General features: G+C 53.3%; 1 protein-coding gene across 1 annotated transcript; it reads right to left on the bottom strand.

Moving 5' to 3' along the window:
* Positions 1-1,622: 1,622 nt before the first annotated feature.
* On the bottom strand, positions 1,623-3,753 carry CPLX3 (complexin 3). The gene is made up of 3 exons (XM_054388193.1): positions 3,593-3,753; positions 3,201-3,288; positions 1,623-1,847 (listed from the first exon to the last, which is right to left on the bottom strand). The coding sequence occupies exons 1-3, from the start codon at positions 3,751-3,753 to the stop codon at positions 1,623-1,625; spliced, it is 474 nt and encodes a 157-aa protein (XP_054244168.1).
* Between the last annotated feature and the right edge of the window lie 11,932 nt (positions 3,754-15,685).

Genomic DNA, 15,685 nt, shown 5'->3' with positions numbered 1-15,685 from the left:
GATGATGATAATAATAATAAAAATAACAAAGAAGCAGCTTCCTTGCCCCTGCATTTTCCTGGCTGACCCAGCTCCCTGACAAAAGCCAATCTCACTTGATCTGCTCCACTGGGATCTGAAGCAGTACATTCCCAGCCTGTGCCAAGTTTTCCCAGGAAGCCTCACCACGGGAGCCCACCAGGATGCCGACAGGCTGGAGCAGCTCCGTCTTGAGGTCCCATCTGTCCTTAGCATGGTCTTGTCCCCACAGAGCCTTGTCCTTGCTCAGAGCAGGGCTGTGGACACCCTGCAGTGCCCATGAGACTGAGGCGAGGAGCTGATAAGGGAGCTGAAGGCTTTGGACTAAAATAGCCCAAAAATCTGTGAAGTCTGGGGAGGGGGGGGTTGTTCACTTTTAAGCCCAGCTGGTGACAAAGAGCAGCTCGTCGTGTCCCTTCGGTCCCAGGCACGGCAAAACACCTGACCACAGCTGGCCCTGCCGCCACCTTCTGGGTGATGCTGCAGGAGGTCCGTCCCGTGAGCTCCCATCGCTGCTCCCACACTGTCCCCCTCACTGTGAAGGGGGTGTGCTCGACCTGCCTGCACCCCAACACCTTTCTCAGGCAAGGACTGCTCGAGGAGAGAAAGAAATGCATAGACATCTCCTGGTATTTATTCCACCGGTTAAAACAGTACCATGGCACGGGGATGGCATGGGAGGTGGAGAGGAGACACTCAGCTGAGCACAGCACACAACCACAGCACGACAGACGAGGAGGAGGAGGAGGAGGAGGAAGATGAGGAAGAGATTTTTTTGTTGTTGTTTTTCCCTTATCACTTTGTTCTTCTCCCAGAACAAACAAGGACACAAGTGGATCCCACCACAGGAGAGGGCGAGTGGTGCCACCACTGCTCTGGGGAAGGGCTGGGGGAGGTCAGATCAGCATCTAGGAGGGGTTTTACTCCTCTCAGGCTTCACCAGGTGCTCTGGTCCTCAGCACACCCCCTTCCCGCTGGGCTAAATGGGATCATGTAGCAGGTCCTTCCTGGCTGGCTCCTTGGAGTGGGGACCTCAAGGGCGAAGGGGATGGTGTTCCTTGCAGGGACAGGATGTTATTTCTCATGTGATGGGTATGGGATGCAGGGGGGAGGACATGGGGAGGGAGCATTTCGGGTCGTGCCTCGTCCTTGCAAAGCAAACTGGAGCCTCCCTGTCGCTCTCAGGAGGCAGAGACACGGTGTATGGCTGTTGCCTTCTCACGCTGACACGGTTCAAGAACGCTCCAAGGTCACCCAGGGCTTTCCTTCCCTGCAACCCACCCCCTTCCAGCTCTTGCTAAAGACACCCACTGTCCCGGGCACAGGAGGAGGCGTTGGGGTATGGTAGCGGGGGATGGGGGGGACATGCTGGCTCTCTGCTCTAACCTCACCCCGGAGAACAAAACAAAAACCACACATCAGGGACATCTGGGTCAGGGACTTGAGGCTTCACACGGCTCAGAAGGAGGACCCGACTCAGACGAGGCAAGGGTGACAACATCAGTGGGGTCCCCGCTGCAGGCAACAGCCACCGCCAGACCCTTGGCTGCATCCCCTCCCTGCTCCCCCCCCGTCACGCCGGCGGCAGGGGGGGTTCTGCCGGCTCACATCACGGCGCATTTCTCGGCCGATTGCTTCAGGTCCTCTAGCGTGGCTGAAGCTTTGTCTTTCAAGGAATCAAGGTCCAGGTTCTGGATGTTGCTGAGCTGGCCGATCACGGAGTTCTTCTCTTCCTCCTCCTCGTTATCCTGCTCAATCATCTTGGCCAGCTCTTTGGGCAGCTCCACATCACCTCCCACCAGCTGGATCTGGTTGTCGTCTGTTTCATTCTGAAAGGGGCCAGGAGAAGATCAAGCAGGGAGAGGGATGGGGGGGATGCTGCAGGTGGGAAAGGGGGTTTGTGGAGACACTAAAGGCATGTGCAATCTTCACACGGTATGGCCTTGTGCCTGTCTTCTCATGTTAAGGTCTGTGAGGTTCAGTCCCTGAGGCTCAGAGCCAAGCTCATGCTGTGGGTAGGAGGCTGGGCCAGAGGGGACATGGCTCAGCAGAGTCTGGGCACATGCCAACAGACCCTCAAGAGCTGAGATGAAAACCTGAGTGTGCCAACATGGGTACAAATAGGCTTTCAGCTCACATTGGAGTGGCTGGAGAGCAGGGGGGGTTAGGTACCAAATGAAGCTCCTCATCTGCCTAACAACTGTGCCCACCAGAGCTGGGGGTCAGCTCTGAGCTGGAGAGCCACAGGCAGACTTTGCTGCCAAGCAGGATAAGTAATGAGCAGAAGAAACTTGTCGAGAGATAAGAAGGGACAACTCAAGCATGAGAAAGCAGCAAAAGGATTGAGGGGGTTGGATCTGAAGAAATCCCCTTTTCCCCTGGAGAAAAAAAAAATAATAATAATTCTCCATCTCTTCTCTTTTCTGCCTTTTTGTGCTTTTGGCAAAAAAAAATAAATTCTCCAGCTGTTCATTCCCTGGCAAGAAAAAGAGGAGGTGGGGAGCAGTGGGGTGTGCATCCAGGCTGGCTGAACAATATCAAACAGCTTGAAGAACATGGCTTGGCTTTAGCTGACCTTTCCCAACTAATATTAGCCCTGCTCCAATTTAGACCATTCAGTGCAGAAAGAGCTGCTGAATGAAGGGTGGGCTCAGGGGGAGAAGAGCTTGTGGTGACTCCAAGAAATTACTGAATTGCCCCTTGATTAAATTGTTTCTCCTGAATCACTCATCAGGAGGAAATTCCAAAATTGGAGGTTCGGTAGGAAGTGTTTACCAAATAATCCAGGGAAGAGGAGCTGGCTAATCCAAGAGGAGAGCTCCGTCTCCACTCTCAACTATGGGGCTGAGAGTCTGGGATGAAGGTGGCTTTCCCTCCTCCAGCTGTATTCAGGGGGCAAAGGAGAGGAACAGTGGGATCTAGCAAGGCAGAGAAGGGGTGTTGGGGGCTCCCATTGTTTGGGGCTGGTGGTGCTCAGGGGTCAAGATCTGGGTGTGAGGATGTTTTTAAGGGAACTAATTTGCACTTTGTAGCTCAAAACCGCACCCAGCCCAGAGGGTCCGGTGCAGGTCCCTCTCCCTGCAAAGCAGGGGTGTTGATTGTCCCCCCACCATGGTCCTACCCACCAAGCCCCCCATGAGGGCAGCCCTGTGTGCCCCCCAGCAAGCCCAGCATGGCAGTACCTTGGGGAGTCTGTACTTGTCTCGGAAGTGGGACCTGACCGTGGCCCTCTCCGCCTTGCGCTGGGCAAACTGGGCATCTCTCTCCATCCTGTGAACCACATCGGGCAGTTACCAGCAGCCGCTGCCCACCCCCATCCCGGGCTTTGAGCATCTCTCCCAGCCCTCTTCCCCAACCCAGGGACCCCCCATCTCCTCTATTTACCCACATTTTGCTCCCCTAGGGCAGCCTGAGAGGAGAAAACAATCCTGTCTCCCTGGCGAGGAAGCGGATTAAGGGATTAAAGGGTTCGTTAAACTCCCTCATGGCTCCCAGGGCTTGTTCTCCTCCAGCATCCCATGCATGGAGTGGGGGATCCCGGGATCCAGTCTGTCCCAGTACCCAGTACACTCACTTCTCCTCCACCAGCTGCCGCTGATACTCTTCATACTCCTCACGGGTCATGCCCTGCGCCTCGGCTGGAGACTTCTCACCCTCGCTCTTCTCCTCACCGCCCAGGCCACCTGTCAGGTTCTTCAGCTGTCCCCCCACCATGCTCTTCACCATGAACGCCATGGCTGTGGTTCTGAGGGGCCAGGAAGCCCAGGTGCTGTGGCAGCTGGGGTGCGGAGCTGCTGCTGAGCTGGGGTGCTGGGAGAACCAGGGTTAATGGGGTGCTGGGAGAACTGGAGTTAATTGGGAGCTGGGAGAACTGGAGGAATGGGGAGCTGGGAGAACTGAGGTTAATGGGGAGCTGGGAAAACTGGGGTTAATGGGGAGCTGGGAGAACTGAGGTTAATGGGGAGCTGGGAAAACTGGGGTTAATGGGGAGCTGGGAGAACTGAGGTTAATGGGGAGCTGGGAAAACTGGGGTTAATGGGAAGCTGGGAAAACTGGGGGAATGGGGAGCTGGGAGAACTGGGGGAATGGGGAGCTGGGAGAACTGAGGGAGTGGAGAGTGGGGTTCTGAGAGAACTGGAGGAAATGAGATGCTGGGAGAACCGGGGTTTTAACGGGGAGCTGGGAGAACTGGGATTAATGGGAAATTGGGTTCTGAAAGAATTGGGGTTATGGGGAATGTGTTCTAGGAGAACCAGGGTTAAAGGAGAGTTAGGATTCTTGGAGAGCTGGAGTTAATGGGGAATGGTGCTCAGGGGTACCAAGGAGCAGGGAAACAGGGAGGCTGAGTTACTGGGGAGCCGGGGAAATCAGTCTGAGAGAGCTGAAGTGCCGGGGAGCAGAGGCATACTCGGTGTCGGGGTGCTGGGAGCAGGGAGTTACCGGGAATCTGGGATGCTGCGGGTGTGAGCTCCTGGAGAGCCGGAGCACCACGTTATTGAGGAGCCGACGTCAGCGGAGCTGAGTTCCCGGGATGCCGGAGTGCCGAGTTTCCAGGGAGTCAAGATGCTGAGAGGTGAATTCCCGGGATGCCCGGCTACCGAGCTTCTGGGGAGCTGGGATGCAGAGGAGCCGAATTCCAGCGGAGAGGAGGACAGCGAAGACGAGTTCTCAGGGAGCCGAGATGCTGTGGAGGTGAGTTCCTGGAATGCCTGAGCACTGAGTTCCCGGGATGCTGAAGTACCGCGTTACCGAGGAGCCGGGATGCTGCTGACCAGAGCTCCCGGGCACCAGGCTGGCCGGGCTGCCGGGGGCTCAGCGGGGCCGCGCCGCCCCGTTGCCCATGGCGGGAGCGGAGCAGAGCGGAGCAGAGCGGAGCGGAGCGGCGGGGTCTCTGCAGCACCGGGGCACGGACAGCTCCGGTGGTGAGCGGCGGGAACCGGCACCGCCTCCCGCCCGGCCCCACCACCTCCCGCCCGGCAGAGAGGCGGAGCCGCCGCTGCCGCCCCGAGCCACACCCGGGGGCACAGAGGGTCCCTCGGCTCCAGTTCCCCGGGTGAAAGGAACCCCCAGAGCACCCCCGGAGCCCCCTCGCCCGGAGCACGCCTGGAGTCCCCTGGCCCTGCAGGGAGCAGCTGTAGGCGGCACCCCACACTTTCAGCCCCGGGACACCAGGGATGGATGGATGGATGGATGGATGGATGGATGGATGGATGGATGGATGGATGGATGGATGGATGGGTGGGTGGATGAATGGATGGATGGATGGGAACAGATGAATGGGGCCATGATGGGGGCTGCTGTGAGCATGGACACCACCATGCTGTGCCTTCTACTTGTTGGAGGACAGCTAGTGATGACCCAGGGAGCTGGGCAAGATGACCTCTGAGGGTCCTTTCCAACTCAATGCAATCTGTGAATCTTGTGACCTCATCTGGTTTATCCCATGGAGAGGCCGTGCTGGAGACAACCCCCAGCACCCTCTTTTTTCCACCCCCTCCTGTGGGTCTGGCAGGAGGGAAAGCCGGGATTTAGCCATATGGACTCCACACGGCTCGCAACTGTTGTTTGCTCATTGATCTCAGGGCTTGCTCCTCTCTTTCCTAGTGACATTAATGATATTAATTAATATCTAAGCTGCTCTCAGCCCTCACTGATGTGCCAGAGCTGGCCCAGTGACCCACGCCTTCATCCGTCACCTAAATCAGGAGGCTGAGGAGGGAGCAGGCACTGAGTCCGTTGCATAATTCCCGCTCTCCTGGCTCCCACCCTACCCCTGCTCCTGCCATTTCCTCTGACTGCAGCCGTGAGAGAGGGCCTTGGGGAGGGAGCAATTAATGGCATCAGGAATGCACCTCCCTTCCAGATGGCCAGCCTGGCTTTCACAGTCATTTCTCCCTTTCTCTGCTTGGTGAAAACCCAGCGTGGATGCAACCCCCAATCCCAGGATTGAGGGAAATAATTTCATTTCCGAAATATAGAAACAATCTCTGCAGATTAAAAATGATGGAACAGCTGTGAAGAGATAGCAGAAAGTGAAAAGAGGGTGGAGGGATCAGCCTGTCTTTTCCACTTCCCCCTGCTCCCCACCTCACCCAAGGTATCATCAGACAAAATAGTTGTCATTGTAAGAACATAAAAAATTAAATCCTTTGGGTTTTTTGTTAACCATCTAGTCAGCAGTCAGGCAGTGATCCTTGATGTCAGGGATGAGAGCCTGCTTTTGGAAGTCCCTCACCTTTTTTTGAAGCCACTCACTCCAAGAAGGACATTGAGGTGCTGGAATGTGTCCAGAGAAGGGCAATGAAGCTGTTGAAGGGTCTGGAGAAGGGTCTGGTGAGGAGCAGCTGAGGGAACTAGGGTTGTTCAACCCACAGAAAAGTAAGCTGAGAGGAGACCTTCTGGCCCTCTACAACCTCCAAAAGGAGGTTGGAGCCAGGCAGGGGTTGATCTCTTCTTCCTAGAAACAAGTGACAGGACAAGGGGAAATGGTCTCAAGTAGCGCCAGGGGAGGTTTAGGTTGAACATTAAGAACAATTTCTTTCCCAAAAGGGTTGTCAAGCCCTGAAACAGGCTGTCCGGGCAGGTGGTTGCATCACCTTCCTGGAGGGGTTTAAAAGACATGTAACGTGGTCCTGAGGGACATGGCTTAGCAGTGGACTTGGTAGTGTGGGGGTCATGGTTGGACTCAATGGTATTGGAGATCTTTTCCAGCCTAAACAATTCTATGACTCTATGAAGGAAGATCTGTCCCAGTGAAGGCTCTCTGGTGCTCCAGCTAAACCCTGGAGGATCAAAGCCCCTCAAACAATGCCAACAGCTCCCCTGAGTTCATCTGAACATACAAATTGTCCTTCCATACAGCCACAGGGCTGAGAGAGAGACTCTGTGCCTGCGCAGACAGCACAACTCCAGCCTCATCCGCAGCATCTCCCTACTGCTCAGATATCTCTGAGGCTGCTGCCTGCCCTGAGCTGGCTGCTCAGGAGCCATACCAACTGTTAGAAGCAGTGACTTTTTCTTTTCACACCCATCTGCAGCCCCCTTAAGCGTTTTCCTATGGCCAGCCCATGGAAAATGAATTTTAACCCAGAGGGAGTTTCCACAGCCTGCTTAGAAACAGGCTGAGAGCCTCAGGCACTCTGCAGATGTCCTGCTGCCAACAGCATGTTCAGGTTCTGGCTGTCAGTCAGACAAGGGCTGGATGAAAAGAGGGGCAGAGGGAAGGAAAACCATCCCTGATGGAGCAGCTTTCCTTTGGATGCTGGGCAGGTTGGAGCCTCGGGTGGGTTCAGAGCTGACTTTTGACACGGCTGGTCCTGGGAGCTTTGCTCAGTCTGGATTTCTGGCTGAGCATTCACTAACAGTAAGAGACTCGAAGTCAGGACCAATTTTTTCCAGCTGGGTTAGATGGGTCAGCTACCATGTAGCCTCCCTGTCTGAGAAACAAGAGAAAACAGCTCCTGATGAGCAGAAATGCTTGGCCAAAGCAGCCGAGGTGAAAACAAGCAGGCGGTTACCAGCAGCCACTGGCACCCAGTCACTCGTGGCAGGGATGCTCACTCACCAGCAGACAGGCGTGCCCCACAGAGGAGGACTATGAAGGTGACCTTTGCAGCCTCTTGCAGCCCTAGGTGCTTGGGGAACTGTTTTTTTAGGAACAGGGCAAAAGGCAAAGGCCCTCAGGGGAGGCCTGGCAGCTGCTGGCAGCTCCTCCCCATCCCTTTGGGACCTCAGGCTCTTCCCACAGAGAGTGGAGTCCCATCTGGAAGCAGACAATCAGAGGATGCAGAATGCTGCCGATGGAGCCCACCGCTCTGCTTCAAGGTGGTTGATTCCCCATTTGCTTTCCTTTGGACAGCAGAACTGCTCCTTATCCCTGAAATATATTCAAGTAAGAATGACTCATCCTCCCTCCCAGGACTCTAACCTGCAGTAATGAGATGGAAATCCTTGCATGACCTATTATATTAGCTTATGCTATATCACACATCTCTGTGGATTAGACAGGAGGGAGATGAAACGTTCCCCCAGTAGCAGGCAGCCTCGGTGGAAGTTAAGCAGATCCTCTCTCAGCACTGACACCTGATTTGAATAGGACACGAGCGATTCGCTTCCTTCTGCCACGGTGAGAGGGAACCACTTCAGCTCTTCTTTCCAGCTGATGGGAGAACTGCCTCCAAAGCCACAGCTGGAAGCTTTCCCCTCCACCAGCGTTTCATCTCATGCTCCAGAGAGCCCTTCAGGGGGGCCAGAAGTGGCCAGGATTTCCTGGAGTTGTCCCCACAGGCTGCACAGGGAGAGGGAAGGGGCTGTGACCTTGAGTTGCAATGTGACAGCTTGAAGGCCATCAAAGGGCAGAGACCTGATCCTTGTCAGCCTGAAATCCAGGGGGACACAGAGGTTTAAATCTCTGAAGAGCCTGAGGAGCTGAGTTAATCCTGGAAAGACATCTGTGTGTGTGCTGGAGCCACGATGGGGGAGGACAGGAGAAGGCATTTCTGAAGAGAGCAGCAGCCTCTCTGCCTGCACTTGGCAGCTGATTGTCACTTCTTGTGATGGGGACAGGCACTGCAAACACAGGGACCTCCACACTCAGCTCTCACCCCGGGCACAGAGGAGCAAAGTCATCTTAGCTCTTCCCACTTGCTCCTGAGAATGCTCCAGTAGGATGGGGTCAGGGGTACCAGGCTGTCCCCATTGCTGCCACTGCTCCAGGCACATGGATAAGGCAGGGTGACACCTGTCCCCTGGTCTGAACACCCTCTGGGCAGGGAGCTGCAGCCAGCTGTGGTGGGGCTTTTGCCTTGGGGATGGTGAGGGATACCTGCCTCCTTTCTTTGAGGTCTCCACCAGCAAAAAAAAACAAGAGAGCAGCTGTTGATTAAACCTCTGAGTTGATGATGAAACTTCTTTTTTTTCCCCCTCCTAGAGCAGCTGATGAAAGTCTGTTGTGTATCCTCACAGCTTCCTCTTGGCTGGAGGAAGGTAACTGTGATGGCTCATGAGAAGTTAAAAAAATGATGAAGTACTGGGACCTGGAAGGGGAAATGCAGAGAGACCTTGCTGGGTCACAGCCTGGCTGGAGGGTCCCAGTGCTGTTCTGGACCACCACAAGATTCAGCTGCCAAAAGTTCAAGTTCAAATATAGAATCATAGATTCGGTTTGGGTGGAAGAGACCTTTCAGATCATCAATGTTAGCTGTCAGGTCAGCACTAAACCATGTTCCTCAGCATCATATCTACACGGCTTTGAAACCTCTTCAGGGATGGTGACTCCACTGTTGCCCTGGGCAGCCTGTTCCAGGGCTTGACAGCCCTTTCAGTGAAGAAATTGTTCCTCATGTTCAACCTAAATCTCCCCTGGTGTAACTTGAGGCCATTCCCCCTTGTCCTGAGGTACTGAAAACAGCAAAGGGCAGTGGCTTCTCTTCTGCCCAGCACTCCTTGGGGTAAAAGTGCCACCGTGTCATTAACAGAGGGAATAAAGTAAGTTTTGGGTAAGTGTGCTGTAAAACATCCAATAAAATAATTTTATTTCCTGTGACTTGAGTGTCATTAAAGCTAATCATGCCTGGAGTTGCTCTTGCCCAAGGAAAATGAAGTTCAGTGCAACACTACCCAGCTTTGCATGGCAATGACCTCAAAGCTGCCTTTTTGTGACCCAGGGAGGCCACTTCACTGGAAAGCCTTCCTGCTCCTATAGGAGCTGGCCTCTGAGGTCCCAACGTCTCTCACCATCGCCTGAGGACAAAGAAATCCTCAAGGAGGGCTTGTTAGTGCTGTGCTTGTTTGACTTGGAGCCTTAATGATACTCAGAGAGATTGATACATCCCATTGGCTGATTGGCTGTGTGTGGCATGGTTATATGGTACATAGGCTATAAGGCACATAGGTTGTATGGCACATAGGTTATGTGGCACATGGGTTAGGTGGCACATAGGTTAGATGGCACATAGGTTGTATGGCACATAGGTTATATGGTACATAGGTTAGATGGCACATAGGTTATGTGGTACATAGGTTAGATGGCACATAGGTTGTATGGCACATAGGTTATATGGTACATAGGTTGTATGGCACATAGGTTATGTGGTACATAGGTTAGATGGCACATAGGTTGTATGGCACATCATAGGTTGTATGGCACATAGGTTGTATGGCACATAGGTTGTATGGCACATAGGTTATATGGTACATAGGTTGTATGGCACATAGGTTATATGGTACATAGGTTGTATGGCACATAGGTTATGTGGTACATAGGTTAGATGGCACATAGGTTGTATGGCACATCATAGGTTGTATGGCACATAAGTTGTATGGCACATAGGTTATATGGTACATAGGTTGTATGGCACATAGGTTATGTGGTACATAGGTTAGATGGCACATAGGTTGTATGGCACATAGGTTATATGGTACATAGGTTGTATGGCACATAGGTTATATGGTACATAGGTTGTATGGCACATAGGTTATGTGGTACATAGGTTAGATGGCACATAGGTTGTATGGCACATCATAGGTTGTATGGCACATAGGTTGTATGGCACATAGGTTATATGGTACATAGGTTGTATGGCACATAGGTTATGTGGTACATAGGTTAGATGGCACATAGGTTGTATGGCACATCATAGGTTGTATGGCACATAGGTTGTATGGCACATAGGTTGTATGGCACATAGGTTATATGGCACATAGGTTATGTGGTACATAGGTTAGATGGCACATAGGTTATATGGCACATCATAGGTTGTATGGCACATAAGTTGTATGGCACATAGGTTGTATGGCACATAGGTTATATGGTACATAGGTTAGATGGCACATAGGTTAGATGGCACATAGGTTCTATGGTACATAGGTTGTATTGCACATAGGTTGTATGGCACATAGGTTCTATGGTACATAGGTTATATATTGCATAGGTTCTATGGCACATAAGTTGTATGGCACATAGGTTATATGGCACATAGGTTGTATGGCACATAAGTTATATGGCACATAGGTTATATATCACATAGGTTGTATGGCACATAGGTTGTATGGCACATAGGTTATATGGCACATAGGTTATATATCACATAGGTTGTATGGCACATAGGTTATATATCACATAGGTTGTATGGCACATAGGTTATATGGCACATAGGTTATATATCACATAGGTTGTATGGCACATAGGTTATATATCACATAGGTTGTATGGCACATAGGTTGTATGGCACATAGGTTATATGGCACATAGGTTATATATCACATAGGTTATATGGCACATAGGTTGTATGGCACATAGGTTATATATCACATAGGTTGTATGGCACATAGGTTGTATGGCACATAGGTTATATGGCACATAGGTTATATATCACATAGGTTATATGGCACATAGGTTGTATGGCACATAGGTTATATATCACATAGGTTATATGGCACATAGGTTGTATGGCACATAGGTTATATATCACATAGGTTATATGGCACATAGGTTGTATGGCACATAGGTTATATATCACATAGGTTATATATCACATAGGTATTATGGCACATAGGTTATATATCACATAGGTTATATGGCATACACGTATATCACATAGGTTGTATATCACATAGGTTATATATCTCATAGGCTATGTGGCACATAGGCTCTATATGTCACATAGGCTCTATATATCACATCTGTTATATATCACATAGCTCTCTACCAGGTGATACATCACACAAGCTGTATGGCACATGCCAAGTCACACAATGAGTCTTCAATTTAATCAACAACTGCTGCTCAATTGCACCCCGAGCTCTGGTGTGTCCCTGTGCCTGCAGAACAGCCCTCAGCAGGGATGTTGCTGCCTCTGCTTGTGGTGGGGCAAGGTGGGGATGGAAGGGAGAAGTTGCCAGGTGCTTCACAGGGCCGTGCTCACCTCGTCTTTCCCAGTAGGCACCAGCTGCATGGGTTGCTGTTGCTAGCATTAACTTGCTAACGAATGCCCTACACAGTTCTGGGTGATGTGTCCCCCTCCAATCTCCGTTCTGGATGTGCACACAGGGATCTACAGCCCCCACACACCCTGGGCACAACAAATCACTCTCTTCAGACCCACACAAGCTGAATACCCCCAGAGCCCTCTGTGCCCAGGCAGGCGTAATGCCAGCCCATGGAAAGGGTCAAGCCCTCCCCATTTATTTCTGGGCAGGGGAAGATGGGACAGCCAGGTAGCCTGACAAGCCCAGCACATCTGGCTGGTTGTCCTCTTCCTCAGCCTGAGGTGACCTGGAGAGCATCCCTTGGGAGACCCTAGTGAAGGGAAACGAGGACTGGGGGCACTTCTGAGATGCCCCCTCAATTCTCTCTGAAGCTGCTTGTCCCATCATGGTGTCTGGCTGAGCAGGGGGATGGAATTAGGGTTTTTGGGATGGCTGGGTTGAAGGGGATGGGCACGGTCCTGCTGGAGCTGTGTGCAGCCTCTTTCCCAGGGGATGGGGGAATTTGGGAGTGCTGTGTGTGCATGAGCAGAAGAGGAGGGTAACAAGACAGAGGAGCAGGTCAAGGCACGGATCAGGGTGGTTCTCCCCACACGTGCTGGGCAGAGATTTGCCGTTGGAGTGGTGAGGAAGGTGAGGGACAGGGTTGGGGTTGCAAGGGGGCTCCCAGGGCAGAGCCTGCACTCGAGCAGTGACACAAATACAGCCGGGCAGACACACAGAGCATGTAAACAGGCACATGGGGAGCCCATGTGCCTCTCCGCTGCCGGTGGTGGAGAGCAAGCCCGGAGCAAAGGCACACGCCGGCCCCGCCGCACTCACACGGCCACACGCACGGGTTTGTCCCACGGGGGATCTTTCCAGCCTTGCCTTCATTTCCTGGAGTGCTCCGAAGGAAGAAAAAAAAAAAGGAAAAGAGCCAGAGAGCGGAGCTGGAGAGGTGAACGGCACCGAGGGGTGACGGGAATGGCTTTGTACATCACGCTAGAAATAGTCCTGGTGATAAAGTCACTGGTGGAGGGGGAGGAGGTGCAGGCAGAGCACAGATGCTGGGGAGGTCTGCTGGGGCTTCGGGAGCCCGCGCAGCGAGGATGGAGCAGAAGGAGCCTTGCTGGGCCCTAATTAGAGCTGGTAATTGCTGCAAGCAGCACTGAGGGAATTAAACAGCGGGCAGCTTGGGGAGGGGGTGGGGGGAGCTCTTCCGGGCACATTACACCCCCTCCTTTTGGGATGGATGCTTTGCAAGCCTGGGAAACGGGAAGCGGCCAGCAGATTGCTGCAGCTGGAATTGCGCTGGGAGCAGATGGGAGCTCTGGTTTCCTTTGATGAGAGCCTGGGTTTGTTGTTTGTTTTGGGAGGGGAAGGGTCTTCCACATGGCTGGGGATGCATGGAAGAAGGCAGGGCTGTGGGGAGGGTGCTCAGGAAGAGTCAAAGACAAAGGGAAGATCCCCACCGGCCAGGTGATGGCTGAGGAACGACAAAGCACTTGTGACTTCAGGGATTGCCCTTTCACCTCCTGCACACCAGGTCAGCACTGCTTCCAAAGCATTCTCCAGCCCAGCTGGTCCCTGCACTAACCAGGGATCACAGAATCATGGAATGGTTTGGGCTTGAAGGAAGCTTAAAGGTCATCCAGTTCCAACTTCTCTGCCCTGGGCAGGGACACCTCCCACCAGCCCAGGTTGCTCAAGGCCTTGTCCAACCTGGTTTTGAACACCTACAGGGAGGGGGCATCCACAGCCTTCCTGGGCAGCCTGTTCCAGTGTCTCATCACCCTCCTAACATCCAGTCTAAATCTCCCCTCTTCCACCTCAACTCCGTTCCCCCTCATCACTACAAGGAGGTTGCTGAGCTCCAGTCTGAACTGGGCTCTTGCTCAGTGGTGCAGAGGCACTGCCAGAATTGGAGGCTGATTTTTGGGGGAGATCTTACAGCCTTGTTCCCTGGTCCTCCTTCCACACCATGTGTCCAAAGCAGAGGGACAGGCAGGATCCAGGAACACCCCGGCAGCAGGAATCGCTCCCTGCCTGCTGCTCCCCATGATGATTCACACCATGAACTGGAGGCAGGATGGGAGCTGACACAACTGGGCCCAGTGCCTATCTCCTTGTCGCTGATGGGAGGAGGAGGAGGAGGAGAAGGAGGAGAAGGACACGTTGTGAGCCAGCCCCTGAAAGCCACAGTAGCCCTTGGGTGTCATGCAGGAGCCAGCAGCTTGTTCCCTCTGCCCACGCTGGTGCACCAAGTGCTGAGGGTTTGGAAGCAGCCCTCAAATCCCTGGGGAGAAATATCCTTGTGGGATACAGGCTGTCCTTGGCTCTGCACCACTGGGCAGCAGCCCAAGGTGGGGGTGGACCCAAAAACAAGAATCAGGAGCAAGCAGCCCGTGTGTGGGAAACTGAGGCACTGGGGGCAGGAGGGGCTCAGCAGGGTTAAGCTCCTTGCCTCCCAGTGAAGAAAGGGATTTCTTCCTGCAGTCCTCTCTCAGCAGCTTCCAAGTGCATCCTGGAGGCTGCTGAGGATGTTGGTGTGATGCCAAACATCCCCCAATCCCTGCCTTGCTGTCCATGAGGCCTGGGCACAGACCCAGAGATGAACAGCACAGTGTTATTGTGAGGCAAAGCAGAGGTCTCCATCAGTTTTGGCCAAAGGGACTGGAGGGGAAGCTCTGGTGGACCAGACCAAACCTCCTCCCTGCTTGCTGCTGTCTAACATCATGTAAAAGGTGCTGGGTCCCTCTCTCCATCTCCAAAGCCACGTTTCTTGCTGGCTTTGCCTCTAAATGACTTTAATCTTCATAAGCCCCAAAAGTAAAGCTGCTTATATGGCTGGGGCTTGCTGGAGCACTAGGAGGAATGGGAAGGGGGGGGATGTGGAAAAGAGGAGAGTGATGCATCCCAGGGGAAATACAGCCCTACAGTGGGTCAGGCTCCATCACATCCCTGTCCTGTCCCGCAGACACCCTGAGCTCTCGGTGCGAGGTGACCAGGAGCAGTGTAGCTGCTGCCACCTCCCCTCTGCACCAGGGGGCTGTGTCTCTCCATCCTCCTTGCCACCCATCCCACCTGGACCTGAGCTGTGCCTGCTCTCCCAGCACTCTATCCCTGTTTTTTCCATCTCCTCCCAGGAGGAGCCTCGGCCCCAAAGCAGACAGAGAGCTCCTGACTGCGGCTCGCACCCCAGGCAGCCGGCGAAGCTGAAGCCCTGCGCATCGCTTAGCGCTGAATAATTCCCCACGGATGAAGGGAACTATTTTAAACCTGCTGAGCCCTGCCTGCCAGACACCACCTGCATCCAGCACCCTTCCAGACAGCTGGGACTCCAGGAAGATACTTCCTTTAGAGTGGGGGAGTCCAGGACATGGTCGTGCTGCACAGCTCTTTGGCCAAGGCAAGCAGGGCGAGGAATAAGGTCCACAAAGTCCATGGAGCAGTCCCAAAATGCATCATTAGATCTTCTCCTACCCAGTCCAAGCAGTGCCAAGAGTGGAAGACGAAGCCTGGTTTAAAGGGGAGCTTGGCTATCACTTGGCAGGTTCACCACTGTCACAGCCTTGCCAGTTCTCATGAGTGGGGTGGAGCCAAGCCATGCCCAGGCTGCTCACCCTGGCTGTGTGGGGACCCTGGGCAGACATGTGGGGGATTGTCCTTACCTCATATACTGACAAGGAAACCCAGGACC

This window comes from Indicator indicator, chromosome 16 (assembly GCF_027791375.1).
Source record: "Indicator indicator isolate 239-I01 chromosome 16, UM_Iind_1.1, whole genome shotgun sequence".
In the NCBI taxonomy this organism is placed as follows: Eukaryota; Metazoa; Chordata; class Aves; order Piciformes; family Indicatoridae; genus Indicator; species Indicator indicator.
Note: the sequence above shows the minus strand (reverse complement) of the source record. Positions and strands in the feature narration are given on the sequence as shown.

Bases quoted from the DNA above. Each gene is read 5' to 3' on its own strand.
- CPLX3 (XM_054388193.1), bottom strand. From the start codon at position 3,753: ATGGCGTTCATGGTGAAGAGCATGGTGGGGGGACAGCTGAAGAACCTG. The intron at 3,289-3,592 runs GTGAGTGTACTG...TGTGGTTCACAG, and splicing joins CGGCAGCTGGTGGAGGAGAA to GATGGAGAGAGATGCCCAGT. The intron at 1,848-3,200 runs GTACTGCCATGC...GGCCCCTTTCAG, and splicing joins ACAAGTACAGACTCCCCAAG to AATGAAACAGACGACAACCA.